This window comes from Microchirus variegatus, assembly GCF_963457635.1.
Source record: "Microchirus variegatus genome assembly, chromosome: 6".
NCBI lineage: Eukaryota > Metazoa > Chordata > Actinopteri > Pleuronectiformes > Soleidae > Microchirus > Microchirus variegatus.
The window spans coordinates 1,646,844-1,672,486 of record NC_139807.1 but is presented as its reverse complement, the minus strand read 5'-3'; the positions used below and the strand labels follow the sequence as shown (position 1 = coordinate 1,672,486).

The following is a 25,643-nucleotide window of genomic DNA, read 5'->3' as shown; positions in this document are numbered from 1 at the left end:
ATATGGAACATAGGACCCGGGGAGCATAGGATTCGGGGAACATAGGATTAGGGGAACATAGGACCCGGGGAACATAGGACTCTGGGAACGTAGGTCTCGGGGAGCATAGGACCCGGGGAACATAGGACTCGGGGAACATAGGACCCGGGGAACATAGGACCCGGGGAGCATAGGACTCTGGGAACATAGGTCCCGGGGAACATAGGACCCGGGGAGCATAGGACCCGGGGAACATAGGACCCGGGGAGCATAGGACCCGGGGAACATAGGACCCGGGGGGCATAGGACTCTGGGAACATAGGTCTCGGGGAGCATATGACTTTGCTCAAGGACACATATAGACCAGCAGAGCCAGGAATTGAACCCACAACCTTCTAGTTAAAAGACAACTTGTCCTACGACTGACCTACCATGTCCTAGCTCCTCACTTTTTTCCCCTCATTCTTTTACTTCTAATACTTTTGTATAGTACATTTTGTATCAGAGAATTACATTTGATACTTAAGTAAAGTAAATGTCATATACTTTAAGACGTTTACTTAAGTAATATTGTATAAAAAAGTGACTGTTGTACTTTTACTCAAGTGTCCCTTTAAGGTACTACAACCTTTAAAATGTATTTTTAAAGGTTGAACATGACCATGATTTTACATTACAGGATATACTTGTAAAGAAAGGGCCTTGAAGTTTTCATTGACTGTGTTTCTACATGGTACAACTTACCACGTCATGAGACACTCACCTCTTCATTTCATATACTTATTCTCATCTTTTATTTGATATTTGCACTGTATGTATATTGTGTACGGTGTCCTGAAAGGTGCCTATAAATAAACTGAATTATCATTATATTTCAAATCCAAACATCATCACTTTCCAGCCTCATACGAGTCCAGAAGTGCTCTTACCTTAAAATGTCCAACTAAATCCCCAGATTTCTTAATATGTGAATTTTGCAATCAACTGTAAGAGGTGCAGCACTTTGACGCACATTGGAATAATGTTACACACATGCTATAATTCCTTTCTGATGAGAAAGTTAGCAACTTTCTCAATGCACAAGGAAGGTGAGGTTTGCAAGAAACCGCGTATACGACAACAATGCTTACATTCAAATCATCAGTGAGAAGGAAACCTTCCCCCCGGGACAAGAGGGCAGCAGATAAGTCTCCTGATGAACAATTGCTGGAAGTTGCAAGCAGAGAGGGCTGGATTTAAAGTGTTTTATTTTAGAATCCGCTGGTGAAAACACGCTACGGGGGGGAACTAACTGGTTCTGCGCTCACAGCATGAACACTTCCATGAGCTTCCACAGCAGCGTCTTCAGGGGTAAATTAACTAGGAGAATTAAAGTATTTCCTCTGCAGAGGTTCTTTCCAGATTTAAAGGAAAGAAATGTACAAATATGAAGTAAATGTTTGTGGGCGAAATAGTAATAACATTATAATGTTCAAGCAAATTTACAAATGCACATTCAAACTGCTTATATTTGGATGGCATAATAGTACATTAGCCCATTTTAACTCTATAGAAATAGGATATTTCTTTCTATTCCTCTTCTACTGTATGGAAAATCTACAGTAGTGCCTTCAGATAGCTATAATGACAAACCCCATACACGTGAACGGCACACGTGACGTCATTCTGGCGAGTGAAAACTGAATTGGAGAGATCTGAAACTAGTTTTGACCGGTAAGAATGACGTCACATGTGTCTAAAACTACAATGAAATCACGACTAGTCAACAATGACGCCACATATATCTGTAATGGTAATTCCACATAGTCAAACTTGGCGGTTACATGTTTAAAAAGAGGTTGAATTAAAAAAAAACAAAAGAAAGAAAATGGCGGTGCTTCTATATTTTTATACGGTAAAGAGTTCCGACTGCCGTCAGTGCATTCACACAGCACAGTTTAAACTGTAATATATACACTCGAATGAGTGGCATGAGAGCTAATTCCTATACAATAATATAGAGTAGACTGCTGAGAAGATATTAAGATTAGATTTTTATAATAGAATGGCATGTATCCCCCAAATTAAACACCCTCCGTTGTAGTTGAAATATGAACGTCTGATTTTAACAGGTGTCATTGAATGCAACACAAAAAAGTCCCAGGTGGGGCTCACGCGCTTTACCGTAAAAAGTGTTCGCCTTTTTTTAGATGCGAAGACAACATGGATCCGTTTCATACAACTGTGAAATGTAAGTAACATTTCGTTTAATTTTGTAATTGATTCGTTGGTATAATAGTTTGGTTTTTTTAAGATTCTGGGGCCAAATTGAACTTTTGCTAAAGTTTCCTTACATTTCTCAGACGAGCTAATAATACTAGCTAACCTTTAGCTAACCGTTAGTTAGCTAACCCATTAGCTAACGGTTAGTTAGCTAAAGTGATTTACCGAGCACAGTGGAAAAGTTAGCACAGAATGCTGAAACTACTGAACCCATGAAATGATGGGACTTAAAAGGTTAATTGTTAATTTAAATTTGAAAAAGACTTACACATTAGATGTGAACTTGACTATTGAGTTCCCTTCATCATTAATATGTCGATTTATTTATCGATTAATCTAGTAACCGTTCCAAAAATGTTTGTCAGTTTTTTTCAATCCTGGAAATTACGTTTTCAAATGTCCACAAAACAAAATTATTCAGCTATAATGATTTCTTTGTCAAATGGAGCAAAGGAACCACACAATATTATGAAGAATTAGTACCATTAGAAATCGTTTATAAAATAGTTGACTTTTAATTTAGTAATTAATTACTAAACATCGATAACATCGATTAATAACGATGAATAAATCCATAAATAAGTGTGTAAGAGTGTTTTCCATTGTTCTACCACCATAGTGACTCTTGCTGCTGGACAGTTTTATTAATAACAATAATAATAATAATAAAAATAATAATAATCAGTTGCCATTTGTATTACTTTTTAATTAATTGGATGATTAATACTAATTTTTGTATGTTTTCACATGTTTTTTGTAAAGACATTTGTCATTATTAAACTGTTATATTTTATCAAAAGGGGGGGAAACACAGCCATCAACTGCACTTAATTCCAATGATAATTGGCCATAGAAAGATTTTTATTGGATTCACCTCTAGTTGTTAAGGGAAAACCATATTTTGTGCCTTTGATAATAACATTTAAGGACATTTTCACAAACATTTTGTTGCTCTGGACTTTGCTATTCTTGCTTTGCCGATTGTTTTTGAAACCCCCCTCTGGTAAAATGTGCTTAAGCTATTGCGTGTCAAACACTTGTTGAGATGGAGTCATTTGCTGTTGCTCTGTGCATGTCCTGCCACGTCCAGGTCTCGTAGAGAACCTGCTGCAGAAACAACAAGCAGACTATGACGAGGTGATAGAGAAACTTTTCTCTGAAGTCTGTCGTCTCGAGGATTCTCCTAAAGTACCAGATCCACAGGTAAAAAAAAAGTTGATATTTCCAGACTCATTTTTATAAACATATTGAGAATATTGTGTGTTAAAGAAATGTTTTATGCACTTAATACATTATTTGGCTAATTTTGTAGAAGTCTTACAGTAGCAGACTAAATTGCAACCGATATAGCCCACCCCCTTCTGTTAAGCAATGGCTTAATAACAGTATTGTAAGGGCTACAGACCTTTTTTAATGGCTATATCTATAAAGGTTTACCATAGCCTTCTCCAGCAAGTGCGTCATGGAACCTGTGTAGCCTCTAGTTAACATCAGAACACGAAAAAAGTGTCCATTGTGGGCTACTGTAAAAACATGGTGGTCTAAAATGGCAAGCTGACCCAGCTCCTGAGTTTAATACAGAGACTATTCATACCATCAGAGGATTGCACGTTAATACATTACGTATAATTATTTTATCTTCAATTTCTGCCTAAATTTAACACACTGGAACTTTAAGATTTGTTTATTTCCTCACAGTTTGAGGAGTGTGCCATCCAGCTGTGGAACTGGGCTGTCACTAAGAACGTGGGCTCCACGCTCAGTAAAATTCAGAAGGCCAAAGGTACGTTTCCCATAAACACTAATCTGAAATCTGGACATTATGTCGGGGGTAGTTCCAGTCATCTCCCACAGCTCACTCCAATGCTCTCGCTGTGTGTCTTCACAGTGCGCCATGTTGCATGCAGTCTGCTGTCCTGCTGTGAGCCTGACCATCCAACAGATGGCATCCTCCGCAAGCAGATCCTGGTAAGCAGCACCATCACTGCCCACTGGGAGCGCTCAGTTCTTCAGGAGGACAGGGTCTGTTTTATCTGCGCCTAATCTTTACAGATGGCCAGCAAAACAGGAAGAACCTGGCTGGACTGCAAAAAACCCCAGATGGCAGATCACTTCTTAAGGCTCGCCGTCAAGGTGAATTCAAAACAAACAAAACTGATCTTAAATCTGTGAAAGTATGGTGTCTTTACAGATTATTCCTACTTTCCCTAGAGCCTGGAGACCCTCTACAACCAACTGACGTCCAGAGGTGACGGAGCAGCTGTCATCACTTCCACCAAAGTGGACGTGGAGAAGGATCTGCTTCGGATCCTCTCGTTCCAGGCGGAATCGGTGAGCTGTGGCGCATGTGATGTTCAACACCTCCGATGTGAATATTTGTTCTTGCGATATTTGGCATCTGACGAAGTGCTATTCTGACAGACTTGCAGTGTGAAGTGTGAGACAGCTCAAATGTGAGCTGAGAAACAATGAGAGGGGGAAAAAAAGAAAAATCCTAGTCTGTGCTAATAGGGAAATATTCCGTTGTTTGCTGACACTGAACAAGAAGTTGAAGTCTCTTCGTTTTTACAGGCCATAAGTCAAGGGAATAACCACGATGCTGTGGTGCATATACAACGCTGCAAAGACATGCTGCTGAGGCTGCCCAAAGACGTACAAACACTGTCCTCTTATACTTTTCATATACATCTTAACGGGAAAACAAATGTGTTAATTGTGATCATATGTTCTCTCTTCAGACTGCGTACCTCTCTCTGCTGTGCTTCAACTTTGGAATAGACACTTACAGTATGAGGAAGTTTGAGGACTCTGTCTTCTGGTTGAGGTGAATATGATGTTTTAACATCATTGTGCAGACGACACAATTCATTGCTTTTGGGTTTTTTATAAAAATATGTTGAAAACAATTAATATCTTTACGTTGCCATGGCGTAAGTGTAGAGCTGAAACTATTTTGATAATCAGTTTGAAGCTTTTTTCATGATTAAAACAAGATTTCGGATTGTTTTAGCTTCTTAAATGTGAATATTTTCTTCGTTTCGTTGCTCCACATAACAAAGAAATCATTAAAACTGAATAATTTTTGGTTTGTGGACAAAACAAGACATTCAAGAACGTCGTCACTCACACTCTCACACCTATGGTCAATTTAGAGGAGTCTAATTGACCTCGTCTCCAAATTTGTATGTTTTTGGACTGCGGCCATTTGGGGAAAATATTAAATCAGAATTGCAGAAAAAAATGACTTAAAAACAATAAAGTCAGAAAAGGTTTTTTGGTTCATTTCTGTTTTTCAGCCAAAGCTACGATATTGGGAAAATGAATGTGAAATATGCACCTGGACCAGATTTCCAGGTAAGATGATGACGTCAAACAATAGGGTAAAATATCTCTGTGTTGGAGAACCTGTGTAGCCTTTACAAACTAAAAAGAAGCCTTTTTTCGGTTTGTCCATTGTGGGCAACCATATTAACAATGTATAGAGTGTATTTCTGATCCATTTAATGTTATATTCATTGAAAAAAAAAAGTGTATTTTTATATATAATAAGGACATTTCAAAGTGACCCCAAACTTTTGAACGCTCGTGTTAAAGGCTCATTCTTGGTTTATTGAATGAGGACCATTTTGGACCACCCTGTTTTTAATGGACAACATTAAAATGTGATTTGTAATGATAAGTGAAAGCTACCATAGGACTTTCAAAAGCTGTTTTTCTTTCTCCTTCACTAAAAGGCAAAAGTGCTGCGGCTCCTCTCCACCGTTTATTTTGAGTGGGACTGTCAGAGGTTTCAGGAGAAGGCTCTCAATGCTGTCAACTTAGCCAACAAGGTGAGAGTCTGCAAATATATTTTTTTTAACATTGTTAACACGTCGTTGCTGATTTTCGGATGATTTTTCTCTGTGAATTTGACAGGAATTAGCAAGCGTGGCCGGGCTGTACTTAAAGATCAGAATCCTCCTGAGATGCCGAGCCTCAGACGATCACGTCAGAGGAGGTCAGTTGTTACCAGACCATGTCGGATTATTAACTCAGAGCGTAAGTCACGTAGGTTAGAGGAGTAAATTTAAGGGTGAAAACGTCACGTCAGGATTATCCTAGGCAAAAGAAGCATCATTAATCTGTTTGTATTCTACCTTTATTTTGCTTGCAACCATAAGCTTTCAGAAAAATGGATTCATCGTTCTTATATTGTTATAAAATACACAAGAAAATGTAACAAAATGTATACAAACAAACAGGGTGGAGTTTGATCAGAGAAAATATACACAGGAAGTATTTTGTCAAAGTGTAGCCTGCTGTTTTTTTTTTTATAAACAGGACAATCAATGATATTATTGACCAAAAAACTACTTTAAATGGCCCAAAATCACACTGAAATCACATTACATTTTGAATTCATTAATTTAAAAATCATTATAAATCATGACTGTCGGGGTTTATATTTTTTCACAATGACTGATAAAATCCTATGTCGTCCCGTCTCTAATTATCTAATTAACGTGAAGTTTATTTGCTCCTGGACTATTTTAAGTCTATGTACGGTGTTGTAACCACTCCCTCAGCTTTCACACCTCATCTCAGGTGACCGTGCTTCTACCTTCTAGGTGTTATTGTGTCTGTCACTGCGTTTACATCAGCAGATTTTAAAAGAAAAGTCACATGATCGACAGTAAAAATGTGTTTCCAGGACTTGGACAGATGCTGGAGTTTGAGGTTCCTCTCGAGGCGTGTCTGATCACAGTCAAACTACTCATGACTGAAGACAGGTTAACAAAAACACCTCTCTGTTGTCTCTGTTTGTTTGTTTCCTTCAACCCTGAGTGACATCGGCTTTGGTTTCTCTACAGAGAAGCGCTGGCGTTTGAGCATTTGAAACAGGTGTGTCAGCGCTTCGACACGTCCCCTGACCTGGGCAACGCTCTCGTCCTGAACATTGAACTACTGCTGCAGAGAGGCAAGGAGCTGCTGGGCAAACAGAAGATAGAGGACTGTATCACAGGTACTTTAGGTTTTTAGTTCATTCACATAAAATGAATGAAAATGATGTGATGAAGTTAAGTTTGTTTGTTTTATAACTAAACAGGCCACTATACAGGAACACAGCTGACACCAAAGGCCCTCACAAGTCTGCATGTCATACTGTGGGATAAAGCAGCAAAGCACTTTGAGGTACAGCACAGGATTTAGTGTCTACACAGTCAGCTGGTGTTTGTTCTTCACTCTAACTGTTATTAAAGGAGTTCATTCAGATACAGTACTGTTCAAAAGTTAGAAATGTTCTTATTTAAAAAAACAAAAACAAAAAAACCCACTTTTTTTTTCAATAAATATTACACTAAATGAATCAGGAATACACTCTATACATTGTTAATGTGGTAAATGACTATTCCAGCTGCAAACGTCTGGTTTTTAATGGAATATGTACATAGGTGTATAGAGGCACATTTCCAGTGTTCTAATGGTACATTGTGTTTGCTAATCACATTAGAAGACTATTGGATGATTTGAAAACCCTTGTGCAATGATGTTAGCACAGCTGAAAACAGTTTTGCTGTTTTTTTGATGATTATTTTTTATCTGGTCAATGTCATGACTATATTTTCTATTCATTTTGCAACTCTTTTGAGGAATAAAAGTGTGATATTTAATGGAAAACACAAAATAATTGTATAAACCTTGTTTTTATGTTTCTCTCCAGACCAAGAACTACTCAGAGGCTCTGCAGTGGTACAACTACTCCTCAAGTTTCTTCAAAGCAGGCGAGATGGAGCCCAACTTGGCCAAACTGCAGAGAAACAGAGCTTCATGTTTTCTACAGCTCAAGCAAATGGAGAAGGTGACGCGAAAATGTAGCCCCAGCACGACGTCAGGTGTTGTGATTATTACGTGTTTATGAAAACGTGTGTTTCTCAGGCCAAAGAGGCGGTTAAAGAGGCAGAGCGCTGTGACCCTGACAACATCTTCACTCAGTTCAGTGTTTACAAGATCGCCCTGTTGGAGAACAATGTGGAGAAAGGTACAGGATCTGGCTGTAATACGCATTGTTTCCTTTGTGATGCACGTGATTTGCAGCTCGTCTGTTCATCGTGTAGCTACAGAGGCAGTGCATGCAATAGGACGACTGTCCAGGTGTCCTGTGACCCGTGAGGACAAACTGCTGGTTTCAGAAAATGCCGCGTCCAATCTGCTCAGTCTGGCTGCTCAGATGGCTTTGGAGGTAAAGAATCATCTATGTATTCATGTATTGTCATGATGTCAAACTGCAGGACCTCATCTTTGACAGATGCTCCACAGAATTAGCAGTGTTTGTGGGTGGGAGGTCGATAATTACACATAAAAACTACTCTCTGCAAACATATTGGGATTTGTGAGGGTGATATTTATCTATATAAATAGAAATGTGGGAAGTGAAGTCACTATTTTTAATAAACTATATGATTGTGATGAATATGACATGAATACGCTGCCTTTGTTCCCACGAGACAGAACGAACAGCAGGAAGCTGCCATGAAGGCACTGGAGAGTCTGTGTGAACACTCCAAAGACGGAGCTCAGGTTGTGACTGCTCTCAGGTCTGTGACGGCACCAATAACAGCTTCTTATTCTTCATCTTTCTACTGCTTTATTCTACACGAGGGTCACGCTGACACAGTGCAACCAGTCCATCACAGGGACACATAGAGGCAAACAAGCGTCCACTCACACTCTCACACCTTACATTTAGAGTGTCTTTTTAAAAAGGTTTTTTTGTTTTTTTCATTTTTATTTTTCATTGAACTTAAGTTTATGGTGGAAATAACCTTGATGATCTGTGTTCACGTACCTTCATCTCATGCACAGAGCAGATCCAGAGAGTCTCTCGCTTGTCCAGTTTCCTGTGTTCTGGGTGCACTGAAGTTGAAGTGCCTAAAACACATCAACAAATAATAATTCAGACCCTTAATACAATCATTTACACCTTGTGCCTCACTTTGTTTTATATCATTACAATGACAATGAAGATATTCTATTCTGAGTGTTGTTTTCTTAGTCCTTTACACTACCATTCAAAAGTTTGGGGTCACTTAGAAATGTCCTTATTTCTGAAGGAATATTCAATGAATATAACATTAAATCAATCAGAAATACACTCTATACATTGTTAATGTGGTAAACAACTATTTTATCTACAAACGTCTGGATGAATCGCATTATAAGGCTATTGGATGATTAGAAAACCCTTGAAAACCCTTGTGAAATGATGTTAGCACAGCTGAAAACAGATTGGCTGGTTCTTAAAAATTATTATTTCTATTCTTGTCTATGTTTTGACTATATTTTCTATTCATTTTCCAACTCTTTTGATGAATAAAAGTGTGACTTTTAACGAAAAACACACAAAAAATTGTATAGGTGACCCCAAGCTTATACGGCAGTGTATATGTGTGAAAATGCATAGAAAATGAAACAAATAACAAAGAAATAACAGTAAATTTCTCTATAACAGTGTGTGAAATAGATGTGATGAAGAGGAGGATGATGAGAGAGCAAATTGGGAATAAATAAAGTCTGTAGCTGACTTTGCTCGCCCTATTTCCACCACTGTATTTTAACATTGACTATCATGGTTCTAAAAAGGCTTTTTACCCTAAAGCTATTCTAAACGTGGGCTTTGGTTATTTCACATGTGTAAACCACAACACATGACCATGTGCTGTGCGAGGCTATAGTAAAGTGAGTGTGCTGGATTTCGAGACACCTCTGTGATCCACTGACCTATATTATTCCCACCCCGCTCCACTGAAAGTGTGTCTCTGTGTAATAAAGTTAGTAGGTGAAAAGAAAGAAAAAAAAGGAGGTCGTCTCCAGTTTCTCCCATTTATCTTTTCGTAGGTGTTTGGTTCGGCTCGTGCTCTTCACGTTAGAGAAGTCCAGCGATGAGACGCGGTGAGTGATGATGATGATAAGCTGCAGTTAGAAAGAATCAGTGTAGAAATTCATTTACACTCACTGTTCTGACTCTGTGTAGGACTGTGGGCCTGGATTCCCTGCTGTCATATTTAAAACAGGGTGAGTACATCACTGTTACTCTAATATTACAGTTAAACTGCTTATATTCAGTGTCTGCTTTGTTTTGTTTTTTTAAATCCCTGCAGCTCTGCGGACTTTCTCACACCAGCCTCAGACGAGCGTCGAGCAACGCACAGACGACGCTAACTGGTTCAGGAAGATCGGTACTGAGAGCTAACCTTCAGTGTGACATGAGAGGTTATCGGTTTTAATGTTGGACCACTTCTCATTTTGTTTCTGTGTGTGTGTTACAGCCTGGAACTCTGCTCTGCAATGCGAGAGTTGCCCTGACAGAACCAGGGATTTCTTTGTGCTCTCTTACCAGGCGAGTAAAGTATCCTCTCATTGGTTATATCTACAGTACGTGAGTTTTGGATCAATAACAACCTGAGCAGGCAATTTAACCTCATTCCTTTAGAAAGGAAAGGTAAAGAACTGAGAGACTCGCTCTGACCCACACTGCTTCTTCCCTTTGTGATCTCACCTGTTGTTGATTAAAGCTCCCATTGACCGGATGTTCCAGTGAACGCTGTTTTTTGGTGTGTATCTGCGCCATTACCTCGTTTATGAAGCCCTAAAGTTTGAAAACAAACAGTTCAGCCACTGCTGAGAATGCTGGGTTTTATTGTATTCTCGGGCTCTGCAAACGCTCTGAAAAAGCCTGGAATGGTAACGTAAGGATCCCGTCTCCTGAACAGCAGATCCTCCTGCTCCAGGCACTAGTCCGGGCACATCCGGTTGCGTACATTGAACCGCAGAAGAAGAAGAACGTCGGTTGTGGAGGTGTCTCACTTGCGACAGTGTCTTCTGACGCTATTTTTGAACTGTTAAAACTATTTTTTGATAATGAGTAGCAGTGCATCCACCGTTCCAGAAGGGGGCGCTGCGCTTCTGAGAGCTGACGAGCTAACTTCCAGGTACCTGGAGAGCTCTCTTTACGTACCTCTCTGGAGGTGAGACTTCGGTCTGAAACAGCGCGGCTGATGAGAGCTTCAGTGAGGAGAGATTTCTATTGGCTCGTTTACAGCAACTAGGAGGTTTTTGGCCATAAAAACAAGTTAATGTATGTAAGTAGACCTCCATAACTCACATATATGTGTCATAGGATCACTCTATGGGAGCTTTAACTAAATAGAAACTGTGATGGAGTTTGTAACAATTAAAGGTCCAGTATGTAGAAGTACGGTGGCCGTCACACACCAAAAAGGAGTGTTATTTTGCTTCTGCTGCAAATATAAACACACTCTCGCTTCTGTAGAAACATGGATTATTCTGGAGAATAATCTATAGAAAGGTGTTCAAATATCATACGACACACTGGACCTTTAAGGTGGTAGAACCCTCCACAGTATAAACAGAGTTGACCTGTCGTCCGTCCTCTAGTTCTCCCAGTTGTGCCCTCAAGATCGAGCGCTGCTCATGGGCCAGAAGACGTGTCTGCTCATGGCCGCCGCCGCCTCACTGGAGCTCTGCAGGAAGTCTCCTCAATCAGAGCAGGTGTGTGTGTGTGTGTGTGTGTGTGTGTGTGTGTGTGTGTGTGTGTGTGTGTGTGTGTGTGTGTGTCACCCACTCTCCTACATTTAACACCCTCCCTCTTCACATGAATGGAAATTTACCAAGACGAGTGGAGAGAGGTGACTAACCATATCACTGGTGCTGGCGTAGGTGTTTTCTGTTTCCTTTGACGAGGAAGCCAACACTAGATGGCAGTGATGTATCCTGGATGTTAGTTTGTCAATCGTGTGTCTCTCTCTCTTGTTTGGTTGACAGACTGAGGAGGAGCTCACTCAGGCGCTGGAGTACATTCAGATCTGTTGGGAGGTTTGGAAAACACTGAAAGCGTCAGGTAACTTAACAAAGCTTTGAATATAAATACAGATTGTGCAGTTTTAATGATGTTATACACTGCCGTTCAAAAGTTTGGGGTCACCTAGAGAATATTTGTTGTGTTTTCCATTAAAAGTCACACTTTAAATCATCAAAAGAGTTGGAAAATGAATAGAAAATATAGTCAAGACATTGACAAGATAAGAAATAATGGTTTTGCTTTCGTCAAAGAACCAGCAAAAGTGCATAACATCATTGCACAAGGGTTTTCAAGCGTTTTCTAATCATCCATTAGCAAACACAATGTACCATTAGAACAGTGGAAATGAGCCTCTATACACCTATGTACATATTCCATTAAAAACCAGACGTTTGCAGCTAGAATAGTCGTTTACCACATTAACAATGTATAGAGTGTATTTATGATTCATTTAATGTTATATTCATTGAAAAAAACATGCTTTTCCTTCAAAAATAAGGACATTTCTAAGTGACCCCAAACTTTTGAATATTACTTTAAAGTAGGTGTAGTAGAACAGCCAATGGGAGTGTCCGCTCTCTATCTCATCTGCCCTGTGATTGGTCAGAGAGTGTCGTCACTAGAACAGTCGTGAGTAGAGCTGAAACGATGAATCGATGACTAAATGAATCGTCAACTATTTTGATAATCGATGAATCGGTTTGAAGCTTTTTTCATGATTAAAACAAGATTTCTGATTGTTTTAGCTTCTTAAATGTGAATATTTTCTTTGTTTTTTTTCTCCACATAACAAAGAAATTATTAATGGCAAACTGTAGATGAGTTAAAAATATTAAAAGTCATGAAAATGTGTGTGAATCTCCAACATTTAGCCAAGGAAAATGTCTTAAATCTCAGTATTTAACAGAGGAGTCTGGTGTATTAGCATCTATGCAGGAACTACTGAACAAATCTTTTTAATGAACTGATTCTAATGATTCAGTTACAATGGCGTGGCGAGCTGGGACCATGTAGTGGAAAAGCAGCTTTAGTTGTTCCTGAAAGGTTAATTAGGAAATTGTTGCTGACTAATCCTGCCTACTGTACCTTTAAAGATGTATTTTTCAATACTTACTTCCTGACAGGAAGCTTCCCCAACGACCCCACAGACACTCTGCTGCTGCTCTACGAGTTTGACGCTCGCGCTAAACTCAACGACCCAAAGGTTGAGACGGTGCTGGAGTCCGTCCTGGAGCTCCAGAATGTTGAGACCAAAGTGCTGGAGATCATCGCTGGTAAGAAGAAAAACAAAACACTTATATACTTATATATAATAAAAAATAAACAGACGTAATTTGCATAACGCATACTTTGTTTTTTTTTACTTTCAGCCTTAGCCATGGAGCCTCCAGCACACTTCCCCGTGCTGTGTAAGAAGGCGTTGAGGGTGGCGCTCTCTCTGCACAAGAAACAACCACAGGCCGACCTGGAGCGCTGCAGGCACGAACCCCCGTCACTCTCCTCCACCAAAGACGAAAGTGTGACTCTCTGACTGTGCGACTGTGTGTGTTTTTTTTTTTCTCTGCAGCAAGTGCGTTCACAGCCTGATCAAGCTGTCGCTGCCGAGCGGCGTGTCAGAGGTGGAGGCCCACGTGCTCGACGAGGTGTGGGGCTACTACGAGGAGGCCCTGTCCATCATGGCCGCCACGGTGAGTCACTAACCAATCACACACACACACACACACACACAGATCCCCTGGCTCCCTCCTGTTCCATCCAGCAGAGCCGGCTGCTTGCTGTATAATTAACCACCTCTCTTCCACTCCATGCCTGCCTGCTGTTCCAGAAGTCTCTCTCTCTCTCTCATTTTTCTTTTTTTTTTTTTTATCAATGGGCTTTCAGCTGCACTTCAATTAGCAGATGCTTCCATTCACCAGCCTCTTCCTGCCAATTTGAATGTTAATGTGCTGCAGAAATCATCACACTGCAGCTCTGAAAGAGGCATGAAATGATTCAGCCGCCACAGTGTGCATCTTTCCTCTTTCACACAGAGTCATTAAGGCTCCAGATTAAAGACACTCACATGAAGAGTTAGCGTAGCTTAAGACGCAGTGGAAACAGGAAAGTTAGCCGCGTTTAGCCGCTGAAAAACGCTGATTTTCTTTCCTTCACACACACACACACACACACAGTTGGCTCAGCTTGGAGTCACCCAGGTGGCTTCCATTTGGACGTTGATTTCTGAGCGTCTTCCTGTTGCTCTTGTTTCAGAAGTCGGACGACTTCCCAGAGTCGGAGACGCTGTGGTTGCTGACGCGAGCGTGGAACACGGGGATACTGCTGTACAGCCTGGCTCAGTATCCACAGGCGGAGAAGTGGTGTGGCCTCGCCATGAGGTTCGTCTGCCACCTTGGATCCATGAAGGAGAGCTACGAGATACAGGTACAGACCCCCTGGTGGAGGAAACGGGAATGACCGATGACTCATGGTCGTCATTGCTTCCTTTTTTTTTGTTTGTCTTGTGATCACACAGATGTCTGGTCTGTACAGCGAGATCCTGGACAGGCTGGATAAAGCAAAGACGAGCGTCGTCGTAGAGGAATAACGGAGTCAGTTCTACTCTGTTTGGTAAAAAAAAAAAAAAAACGTTCATCACATGTAAGCGCGGGCTGTTCTAGTCGCACATTTCTGGTTCAATAAAGGTTTCGAATCTGTTAGAATAACAATCCAAAAATCATAACTGAGTCACATATTTTATTTTCAAACAAATAAACTCTTGTCAAGTCCCCAAAAATTAAAACCCCCAGAAACAAAAAAATGGCAGGACTGTTCCCTCATGACTAGGACAGGGACGCGTGTCCTGATTATAGGCTGAACCACCTGCAGTGACAGGGAGGAAACTACTGTACAATCAAAGGGTTCAATGTTTGCAAGCACTTACTGCACAGATGTGCTAGAACATAAACATCACCCAAAAAAGTACAAACAAGAACCCCGCCCCCCCCCCCCGAACAAAAAGAAAGAATCAAAATAAAAGCATATATGTCATCATTTCTCTCAGCAGAACAAAGACCCTCGTCACTTATTCACACACAGAGGCATTCAGGTTCATCTCCTTTAGAACACCACCACCTCCACCTCAGCGGAAAGAAGTCAAGAGTAAAATGAAATCAAGTTTCTTTGGGCTTTGACAATGGCTGACTGAGGTATGAAATATACCACATACACATCGTTATAACAGTCAGCTTTGGATTTCAACGTAAACACCTAAACTTCTAATGATGACGTCATTGATCGATGCTCCCGGGTTTTTTGTTTTTCTGTGATATTTGTGTCGGATTCTGCCTTTTTAGTCATTTATTTATTCATTTATTTTACAATATATTCTTTAAAATCTATACAACCAGACACGTTCCACAAGAAATCACATGTAGACAGGCCCCATCATCACCCCCGCGACTGACTAGTGAAGTGTTCCAGTAGGCATTTGAAGTGAAATAATAGAACAATCAACACGTGAGTTTGTGTTTGTATGGAAAAAAAAAGAAAAACTAGCTCAAACTTTTACTTACCTGACATTTGTGGTCTATAAAACATGTTTCGTCCCAGTTTGATTCACACATGCATGAAGCACAGGTGAGGGGGGAGGAGGAAGGTCGAGGGGGGGGGGGGGGGGGTGTATTTACATTGTACAGCTACCACACCCTTTTTTTGAAACAGTCTGCAAGCAGTTTATATAAATGGCTCTGTTCCCTTCGGTTATTCCCTGAACTCTGTTTTTTTTTGACACAGGTTAATGACAGCTGGTTTAGCAGTGGGTGCCTGGCAGAGGGGGTGGGGGGGGGGGGGGGGGTAGGGGGGCACACCTGTTCAGAAAATGCCTGCAGGTACAGGTGCTCTGTGGGGTGGGAAGGGGGGAGATGGAGGGTTGGGTTAGGTTAGGTTAGGTGACCCCCGGAGGAAACCACTTCTGGTTGGGTCAAAATCATCCTTCATACGCACATTTACACGGACCCAAACTCTGCACGGCGGGGGCTGGACGGAGCATTTCAGTCCTGGTGAATCTTAAATAGTTGCCGCGCTGTGACAGAAATGCATAAAATAACCCGTTTATACTGTTCAACTGAGGGAAAGATGATGGAGGAGGAGGAGGAGGAGGAGGGAAACAAAAAAAAAAGGTGACAGTTACTTTGAGTAAGAACTTTCTGTGTCATTCTCAGACGAAGCAGAAATGGTTTGTGTACACTACCGTTCAATCAAAAGTTTGGGCTCACTTAGAAAAGTCCATATTTTTTTTGAAGGAAAAGCACTTTTTTTCCAATGAATATAACATTAAATAATCACTCTATACATTGTTAATGTGGTAAACGACTATTCTAGCTGCAAACGTCTGTTTTTTAATGGAATATGTACATAGGTGTATAGAGGCACATTTACACTGTTCTAATGGTACATTGTGTTTGCTAATGGTGTTAGAAGACTATTGGATGATTAGAAAACCCTTGTGCAATTATGTTAGCACAGCTGAAAACAGTTTTGCTGGTTCTTTGACGATTATTTCTATCTCGTCAGTGTCTCGACTATATTTTCTATTCGTTTTGCAACTCTTTTGATGAATTAAAGTGTGACTTTTAACGGAAAACACACAAAAAAATTGTATCCGTGACCCCAAAGTTTTTTTAACGGTAGTGTACGTTTAGATTCCTGAGCTGGACTCACTTTTTCAGAGCTCAACACATGCAGTAAGAACTCGAACGCTTTCATCAAACCCAACTTTAAGTGTTATTTTATATACGGGAACAATCCAAAAAAAAACAGGTTATATCGACTCTTTAATTGTTAGGACATCCAATACAATTATTGTCTTGTTCTACCCGTTTTAAGGCCACCGTCGCGGCGGCAGATAGGGACAGTACCACGTTGACCGTTCAATCAGAAGAGAATCCTCTTGGAAGGCAGAGAGTGTAATCGGGTGATCTGCTGCTCAACATGAGCGAGGAAGGCTCCGTCTGTCCAAACTGTCATCAAATGGCCAAATTTCTTATTTGATTGACACAGGAAAACAAAAATGGAGAGAGAGATAAAAAGGCGCCCACAGGTGAGACTTAGTTTCATCTATTGCACTGGAGTCAGGCGTCCCTGGCAGTTTGGAGGACACAGAAAGTAAAGTGGGGGCCGGAAAGAGGAGCAGGAGAGTGTTTTCCTCTGGTTTCCTCGCCTCACAGACAACAGGTACGTCACAAAACAGAATTTGTATTTGATGTAAGGCAGTTTGGTGTTTTGCAGAGAGCCCAGTTACACGTCTCTACCCCCGTCCTTTTACACAGAGCAGCTAAAAACCACAAGCCGACAAAGAAAAAAACGAAAGAAAGAAAGAAAACGAAAAGAAAAGAAATCCCACAAATAAAAAGAAAATCTAACAGCCCTCCAAATTGACAATTCTAGTGAAGTGTAAAATGTGTATTATTATTTTTTTCTTTAATATGTAGTAAAATCTCAGTACGATTTTTCTCTTTTTCATCTTTGTGATTTCATCATAATATAAATGTAGAGATTCACGACACGTTTCCTCATCGTCTGCCTCCAGAGGTGTCTTTAGATCAGCTGCAGCACAGCAGAGCTGCTTTGTGATGAATACATCACCAGTTTTTTAGGCTCCTCCTCCTCCTCCTCGCTTCGTTTCCTCAGTCATAATAAAGGAGAGATGACTTCTTGAACAGTACCATCAGCAGGGCTCATTTAGATCCAGTCTTTTTAGGAAGAGAGAGAGAAAAAAAAAATAACGCAACTGGTCTTCAGCTTCTCGTCTTGCGCATTTTTTTTTTTGTTTGTTTTTTAAATGTGATTTTGATGAACATTTACAAAGTGTTCCAGCTCGGTCTGATTGAGTCTCTGTTCCCCTGCAAACTCCTGCTCTCCGTTTGATTTTGCTGTGAAACATTCTGATCTTCAGTCCAGTCTCAGTTCACACACAAAAAAAAGGATTCATTTCCTTTTTTTCCCCCCCGTTTTTTTTTTTTTGACACTTTTGACACAATTTTCCTTTGGAATGGCATTTTCCAGTCTTGAATGGGTTTTGTTGAGAAACTCATGCAGGGGTGTGTGTGTGTGTATGTGTGTGTATGTGTGTGTGTGCACAGTCACAGTAATGGTGATAAGACTTCTTTTTCATTTTAGAGAGTAACATAATGATGACACTAAAACTTGATATGAAACATATCTGCAAAAAGGAAGTTGGAGTTTGGGGGGGGTGGGTGGGAGGTGGGGAGAGAGCGGGGGAGGGGCCTATTTGGGCTTGGGTGGGGTCTCTGGGAGGCAGGAGGGAAGAAAAAATGTCTGCAGCGAACGCAGAGCAGAGCAGAGCGAGGAACGGCAGGGAGCTCAGAGCTTCTCTGAGGACGGGATCCAGATGTAGGGACCGGACTGCTCCTCGATGATTAGCTTGATTTTGTTGTAGATCTCCTCTAGTGAGTCACCCTGTACGATAGCTGCAGACACAGGGACACCAGGGGGGTCAAAGGTCGCACTCGTTCACACAAGTCCACACAAAATGATTCCGTCACCAATTCATTGAATCGTTTCAATTTATATATACAATATTTTTGTTAATTTCATTTTTGCTTCTGTTTGTTTAAATTAGTGCTAGACACGCTAACGCCGCCAACTCCTCCGTTTCATGTTTAACGTGACTCCCCGATTGTTAAAATGAGTCTCGAAAGTAACTTTAAACTTTAAAAACAGAGGCACATGTACGCAGTTAACACAGGTACGCTGGTTATTTGTAGCGCTGCTCTTTTCCTTTAAGAAACAGACAGCTCCAGTGAGACTGTAGGCGCGCTAACAGCACTAACGCAGCTAACTGGTAAACAGTGCCTGGACTCCATGGCACTTTTTCCGTTTCAGTTGTCATGGAAACGCGTCATTCATTGTTGTGCGTTAACATTGATGCTGTTAACGTGCCCAGCACTAGTTTAAATGTTTTGAAAATGAGAGGGTGGTGAATCTCAATGGGTTTGTTTTCTAATTAACTTTCAAACAAGTCCAAGATTTTCAAAATGAGGAAAATTTGGCAGCTTTTATCATTTCAAATCTTAAATCTCAGAGTGTTGGACCACTGGTGACTTGGTGCAATCCAAAATAGTCAGGTTTCCTGTTTAATTAAACTACATCATTTATAAAAGGGCTGTTGTGGGCAGTTTAAAGCCAATTTAATAGAGTAGGGCTTTTATTTTCTTTGAAGGAAGTGACTTTGACGTCAGCTTTCTGTAAATTTTGTTATTATTTGTTGTTGTTGGGGATGGGAAATGTAAAATAACACATTTATCTCTGGAAATGTGTTTATTAATAAGAATAAGAAACCCTGTATATTTTTGGGTGACGTGGCCCTTTAAACTACAGGATAAAACTGTAATATAAGTTAAAAACATGTACAGAAATGATTTGTCGTTGAACTTAAAAACTCAAAATTGATGACGAATTCATTGAAATCAGTCACAACAAAATACAACTCTTGTTGACAACAGATGATCAACTTTAGCAACAACTTTAGCAACCAGAGCTACAAATGCTCCAAACCTGTGAAAAACTCTCCAAAGTCCTGCTCCAGCTTCACCGCCTTGTCAAAGACTTTATTGGCCTGTTCATACGTCTGCCTCTTATTCATCTCCCTGGGAAACAAACACAGAAGCAGTTCATTTTAATTAAGAACACAGAACACACTGACTTTCACTGGCATCTCCTCTAAAACCACAGCACAGTGTGTGTGTGTGTGTGTGTGTGTGTGTGTGTGTGTGTTCTTGTACTTGCGGCATACTGAGGACCAGTGAGGGTTTTTACCCAACAAAATGAGGTCATTTTTACGGAGTAAGGACATTTTGGCCAGTCCTCACTTCAAATCACTTCCTTAGGTTGCTATAACATGCTATACTCAATTTTTCAAAAAAAAAAAAAAAAAAATCACATTTTGGACAATATAGTATAGTATGACTTTTTTGTCAAATCTTGGACCAAAGATTTTGGGTAAATTTTTTTTCTTCAAATTTTGGGTAAAAATTTTTTCTTCAAATTTTGGGTAAAAATTTTTTCTTCAAATTTTGGTTATATTTTTTTTCTTCAAATTTTGGACGATATAGTATAGTATGACGTTTCCGTCAAACTTTGGGTCAATTTTTTTTTTCAAATATTGGACGACATAGTATAGTGTGATGTTTTTGTCAAATTTTGGACCAAAAATTTTGGGAACATTTTTTTTCCCCAAATTTTGTACGATATAATATAGTATGACGTTTTTGTCAAATTTTGGACCAAAAATTATAAAAAAATGTAAAAAGTTTTCCAGTCCTTTTTGCTCTGGGGCTCCACCTGCTGACATGTTATGGTACTGCAACCAGTAGTTCTTTGTAGATGTCATTCATTAAGTAGATATTTGTAATTGTGTTGATTTATAAAGTGGAAATGCTGGTCCTCAGTATGCAGCAAGTACAAGAATGTGTGTGTGTGTGAGCTCAGACTTACATTAGGGCTTCAATGGATTTTGGTTTGATAAAGATGGCGATGGGATAAAGTTGTGCTTGCTGCAGTCGTTTTATGGCGTTCCCAGACACGTCCAGGATGCAGTGTTTCCCCTGTGATGGGGGGGGGGGGTGTAAGGCACATTAGGCTTTGTTAGGAAATTGAAAGTTATGCAAAGTTGTTTTTTTTCCCAGTTACACCCACACCAAGGCCCAGGCCCAGTCCTCATATTTACCCCCTCCTCCTCTTTCCTTTACCCCTTTCAAATGAGTTACAAGGTAATGGTGTCGTGGTTAAAATCGAGCTCTACGGAATAGGAAACCCCTTCAAGAATTATATCAACATCATTATCTCACTTTAGCCTCCACATGAAGGTGACACAGGATAAGAAAAGGTGGGTTAGCCACAACTCTGCTGTGTGAGCGATGCTGCACTTATTTGACAATTAAATGTGATCTCTGTGGCGTGCTTTTACTTTGAAACACTTGAGAAGACTCACTGTGTTTGTGACGAGCAACAAATCAAATATAGAAGCTGAAACTGCAAAGAATGATGATTTTCACTCTACAGTTTTTGCTGCGAGACAAACGTGACTTGGTGTAAAAAAAATAGGCGACACATCTATTCCCAAAAAGAGCATCGTGCAGATCTGTTTACCTCAACACGCTGAAACATGACTGTGCTAAATGGGCTTTTTATCTGGCTTCTTTCGCCCGTATGACCACACAAACTGCCAGGACAGTGACCAGGAGCACATGTGGGGTTAACACTGGCATGTACACTAGCTGGGAATTGGACCCACAACCTAGAAACAAAGAGTGTCAGTGCATGCGTACCCTCTCAGCCACAGTTCTGACAGACAGGACGCTCGTCCCGTAAAGGTTCTCGTTAAACTGGCCGGCCTCGATGAATTTATTATCCTGAATGTCTTTCTCCATCTGCTCTCTCGAGGCCACAAAGTGGTAGTCCTGGCCGTCCATCTCGTTCTCTCGCCTCGGACGAGTCGTATCTGCAGAGGTCAGAGGGAGCATGGTTTTAGCGGCGGTGTTTTTAGCACTTTGTGTTGAGCTGCTGCGGTTTGTGTTTGTGTTTGTGCAAACTTACGTGGTACACAGGAGCCAAACTTGTGAGGAAACTCTGAGATGAGGTCGTCGTTTATTCTGTCCTTCATTGGGCCCAGAATGATCACAGGCCTTGTGTAGTGGACTGTGTCGGACACAGAGACAGCAGGTGAATAATGACGTCAAAACACGTCCATAGTTTTTGATCAAACCGTTGAGAGTGGGAGTGACTTACTTTCCTGTCGAATGACTGGCTCATAGGATAGAATCGTGTCCTCCTGCCCCTCTGTAATCACAACAGCATCAGTTACATCTCTTCTACAGAAATATATAATTATCATAGATGATAAGAACATGAGAAACAATAAGTTAAAGATGTCATTTCACACGTCCATCTTTTATATTACTCATCTGCTGCATGTGGGCAGTGTAAAGGCAAACGAAGGTGTGACTCACTTGAACTGCTTTCACTGTCACTTGTGTTGGACGTCAGGCATTCTGGAAAAAAACAACACGAGAGTGAGTTGCAAAAATCATCTGATAACGAGCCACAGTATAATTCAAAGTAAAGGCCTTTGCACATCAACACAGGAATTTAAAAAAATTAAAAACACGACGATGAGCTGGTGCTCGTTTATTTTACTGTATTAAAAAAGCGCCAGGGTTAAGACGACACAGCAGAAGCTATCTATCTATCTATCTATCTATCTATCTATCTATCTATCTATCTATCTATCTAGCATCAAGAAAACACATCTATCCATCTATCTATCTACCTAGCAAGCTACCTACTCATCCATCCAACTAACTACCTAGCTAGCTACCCACCTATCTGACTATCTGTCTAACAACCCAGCTATCCGATTAGCTAGCTAGGTACCTATCGAGCTAGCTACTTACCCATCTATCAATGTATCCGTCTGTATCTATCGATCCATCCACTAGCTATGTTGCTATCTTATATCTAGCTGGCTACTTTGCGATCTATCCAACTACTGACCTATCCGACTAGCTAGCTACTTACCTATCTATCTATCTATCTATCTATCTATCTATCTATCTATCTATCTATCTATCTATCTATCTATCTATCTATCTATCTATCTATCTATCTATCTATCTATCAGTCTGCCTGTCTGTCTATCCATCTATCTACTAGCTATGTCGCTATCTTATATCTAGCTAGCTACTTTTCTATCTATCTGTTCTCATTTATGTTTTGTTCTACATTTTATGTTCTTATGATGTCACGTCATCAACACCATGCATTCTGATTGTTAGACGTGCCATTCAGACGTAGAACTTTGAAAAACAGTCACAACACCAAGAGCTTGTATTGACTTGATACAGGATCAAAAAGCATTTTTTTCGTGCAAATAAATCATGCATTTGGTCTTAATTCTCTTCTTAAGGGTGAAAATTATTACTACTACTGTTACTAACGTCTATTCAAGGTCATTAAAAAGGGAATAAAGAAAGCAGAAGTCTTGACTGTTGTTGGCAGCCATGCTCTCACACACACACAAAAAAGTAAAATCAGGGAAGTGGTTTTAGTGGAAAGCAATAGGAAATCAAGTGCTTCCTGTGACGGCCTCCCAAATGACCCACAATTCCCTGGCTTAATGTTTACTACGGCGAGATCCGTGCCAGTGGTGTGAGTGCGATATCAGGGGAGAAGAAGAAAAAGATAACATACACAGGCATTACACTGCTCACAGGAGGGTTTCCAAGCAGGCACAAGCATCACTCTGCTTCTTATGACCTTATGTGACAAAAGTGTGCTCAACATTTATAATAAAGACCCCGTGAGTCCAAGTGTAATTCTCGCTCATCCCTCCTGAGGGAGTGCATATTTTATATGTGCTGTGAAACCGAGTAGGCATGTGTCGTGTGTGTGTGTGTGTGTGTCTGTGTGTTGTTGTTGTTGTGCGTTCCCATCTGGGTCTGCAGTGACAAAGCATTTTCTCTCTCTCTCTCTCTGTCTGAGCTTAATGGACAGCTGCTCGACACGGTTACAACCACACACACACTTACTCAAACTCTTTGATCCATAAAAGTCATCGCTTAACCCTGGGAAGTCCTAGGTGTCGCCAACAGGTGAGAGGCAGAAACCAAAGAGAAAGAAAAGAGAGCAGACAGGAAGAAGAAGAAGAGGTTAGTGAGAGTCAGGGCAGATAGGAGGAGGAGGATGAGGAGGAGGAGGAGGAGTGACGCTGCTGATGCTGCACAGGCCCACCGACACATGCTGCTGTGCTCGTTACTCGCTAATCCACAGCCTTTCAATCCCATTAAAACGGGATTTTGACCTGTTAAAATGTGGAAGCTTCAGTCCAGTTAATGAGATTCTCGTTGTTGTTGTTGTTGTGGGTCAGTGACTGACTGACATAACTCAAACTACACTACCGTTCAAAGGTTTGGAGTCACCTATACGATTTTTGTTGTGTTTTCCATTAAAAATCACACGTTTATTCATCAAGAGTTGCAAAATGAATTGAACATATAGTCAAGACATTGACAAGAACCAGCAAAACTGCTTAAAGCTCTGCTAACATCATTGCACAAGGGTTTTCAAAGGTTTTCTAATCATCCAATAGCCTTCTAATGTGATTAGCAAACACTGGAAATGGGCCTCTATACACCTATGTACATATTCTGTTAAAAACCAGATGTTTGCAGCTAGAATTACTGTATTTCTGATTCATTTAATGTTGTATTCATTGAAAAAAAGTGTTTTTCCTTAAAAGAAAATAAGGATATTTCCAAGTGACCCCAAACTTTTGACCGGTAGTGTACTAGTACAGCATAACTGTGTTAATGCAGCCAAGAACACACATGCACACACTCCTCGACTGAACTCCTCTGGAGCCCACAGACAGATGCCCAGACACACCAGAGAGAAGCCCCCACATGTGGAGCCTCTCTCTGGGACAGTGAGAAAAGGGATGAGAGCGGTGCCATCGCAACAAAACCATCCCCTGGAGGTGAGCGGAAAAAGATGAAAATTGAGCGACAGAACTGAAGCATGAAGGAGGGAATAAAAAGGGGGCGGAGAGAAAAAAAAACAAACCACACAGCTGATACTCACGTTCAGACTCCACCAACTCCTGCACAATATTCTCCTTGCTCTTGTAAAATGGGAACTTGCGTGAGAGGTTGAAGCTTTTTTTGCGCTTTACTTTGACTGGCTGTTTGTGTGGGTGAGAAGGGGGAGGGGACGGGCAATGAGAGGGTGAAAACAAAAACAGAATGGGTTTCAATGAAGGTACTCGACAACCATGCAAAAACAAACTAAAAAAAAAAAAACAACAACACAGGAAACGTAAAAAAAACGATAAACACGTCAAATAATGAAAATGAGAAGCAGGGAATGTGTGGAAATGAATGGAATATCAATGTGGAGCATAAACATCTACAATTTTCAATTATAGACCATCCGTCTATAATAAAGATTTAACGCTGAGCACATTAACGCACGACACGTTTCCATGACGTCTGATAGGAAAAGCACAGTTTACCAGTAAGCTCCGCTATCTGCGTTAGCTCCTTTAGCGCCGTAGCGCACCTACAGTTGAACTGGAGGGGTCTGTTTATGAAATGAAAAAAAAAAGCAGCGCTACAAATAACCAGCGTACTGCGTACGTGTGCCTCTGTTTTTAAAGTTTAGCGTTACTTTAGAGACTCATCTTAACAATCGGGGAGTCACGTAAACATGACGTCACGCACGTCTTTTTTTTTACCGTCCGTCGTCATGGAAATGCGTTAACGTGCCCAGCTACGGAAGTGTATTGCTGCCACGCATACAAAAACAAGCGGGGTGCTCAGTATTACGTTATATGAGAAACTATTATGTTATAACGAGAAACGGTCGTGTTATTCCGAGATAAGATGTTTGGACGTTATAACGAGAAAACGCTGCATCTCCAAATAACGTGATAGTTTCTCGTTATGAAGAGAAAACAATCTGATATCGAAATCGCGTGATAGTTTCTCGT

At 40.6% G+C, this 25,643-nt stretch overlaps 2 protein-coding genes across 9 annotated transcripts in view; one reads left to right on the top strand and one right to left on the bottom strand.

Moving 5' to 3' along the window:
- Positions 1-1,289: 1,289 nt before the first annotated feature.
- On the top strand, positions 1,290-14,684 carry tex11 (testis expressed 11; the record flags this gene model as incomplete). The annotated part of the gene is made up of 29 exons (XM_083891382.1): positions 1,290-1,329; positions 3,332-3,444; positions 3,940-4,024; positions 4,130-4,209; positions 4,294-4,374; positions 4,453-4,572; positions 4,813-4,893; positions 4,980-5,065; positions 5,538-5,595; positions 5,976-6,071; positions 6,157-6,238; positions 6,932-7,010; positions 7,092-7,243; positions 7,328-7,413; positions 7,943-8,080; positions 8,158-8,260; positions 8,337-8,461; positions 8,731-8,816; positions 10,117-10,170; positions 10,253-10,293; positions 10,380-10,457; positions 10,548-10,627; positions 11,686-11,790; positions 12,064-12,139; positions 13,195-13,374; positions 13,471-13,579; positions 13,668-13,788; positions 14,354-14,521; positions 14,613-14,684. The coding sequence occupies 29 exons, from the start codon at positions 1,290-1,292 to the stop codon at positions 14,682-14,684; spliced, it is 2,775 nt and encodes a 924-aa protein (XP_083747508.1).
- Positions 14,685-18,294: 3,610 nt separating this feature from the next.
- dlg3 (discs, large homolog 3) overlaps positions 18,295-25,643 on the bottom strand; it is a gene marked incomplete at its 5' end in the record, with an annotated part of 80,406 nt that continues 73,057 nt past the window's right edge. For 7 of the 8 annotated variants that reach the window (XM_083891686.1, XM_083891685.1, XM_083891683.1 and 4 more), the window contains 8 exons: positions 18,295-18,567; positions 19,655-19,746; positions 20,594-20,703; positions 21,427-21,599; positions 21,695-21,796; positions 21,887-21,937; positions 22,108-22,149; positions 24,737-24,836. In XM_083891686.1, the coding sequence (XP_083747812.1) occupies positions 18,461-18,567; positions 19,655-19,746; positions 20,594-20,703; positions 21,427-21,599; positions 21,695-21,796; positions 21,887-21,937; positions 22,108-22,149; positions 24,737-24,836 (777 nt within the window). In that variant the 3' untranslated portion in view covers positions 18,295-18,460. The remainder of the gene's footprint in view (positions 18,568-19,654; positions 19,747-20,593; positions 20,704-21,426; positions 21,600-21,694; positions 21,797-21,886; positions 21,938-22,107; positions 22,150-24,736; positions 24,837-25,643) is intronic. The other variant, XM_083891682.1, reaches the window with a different exon arrangement.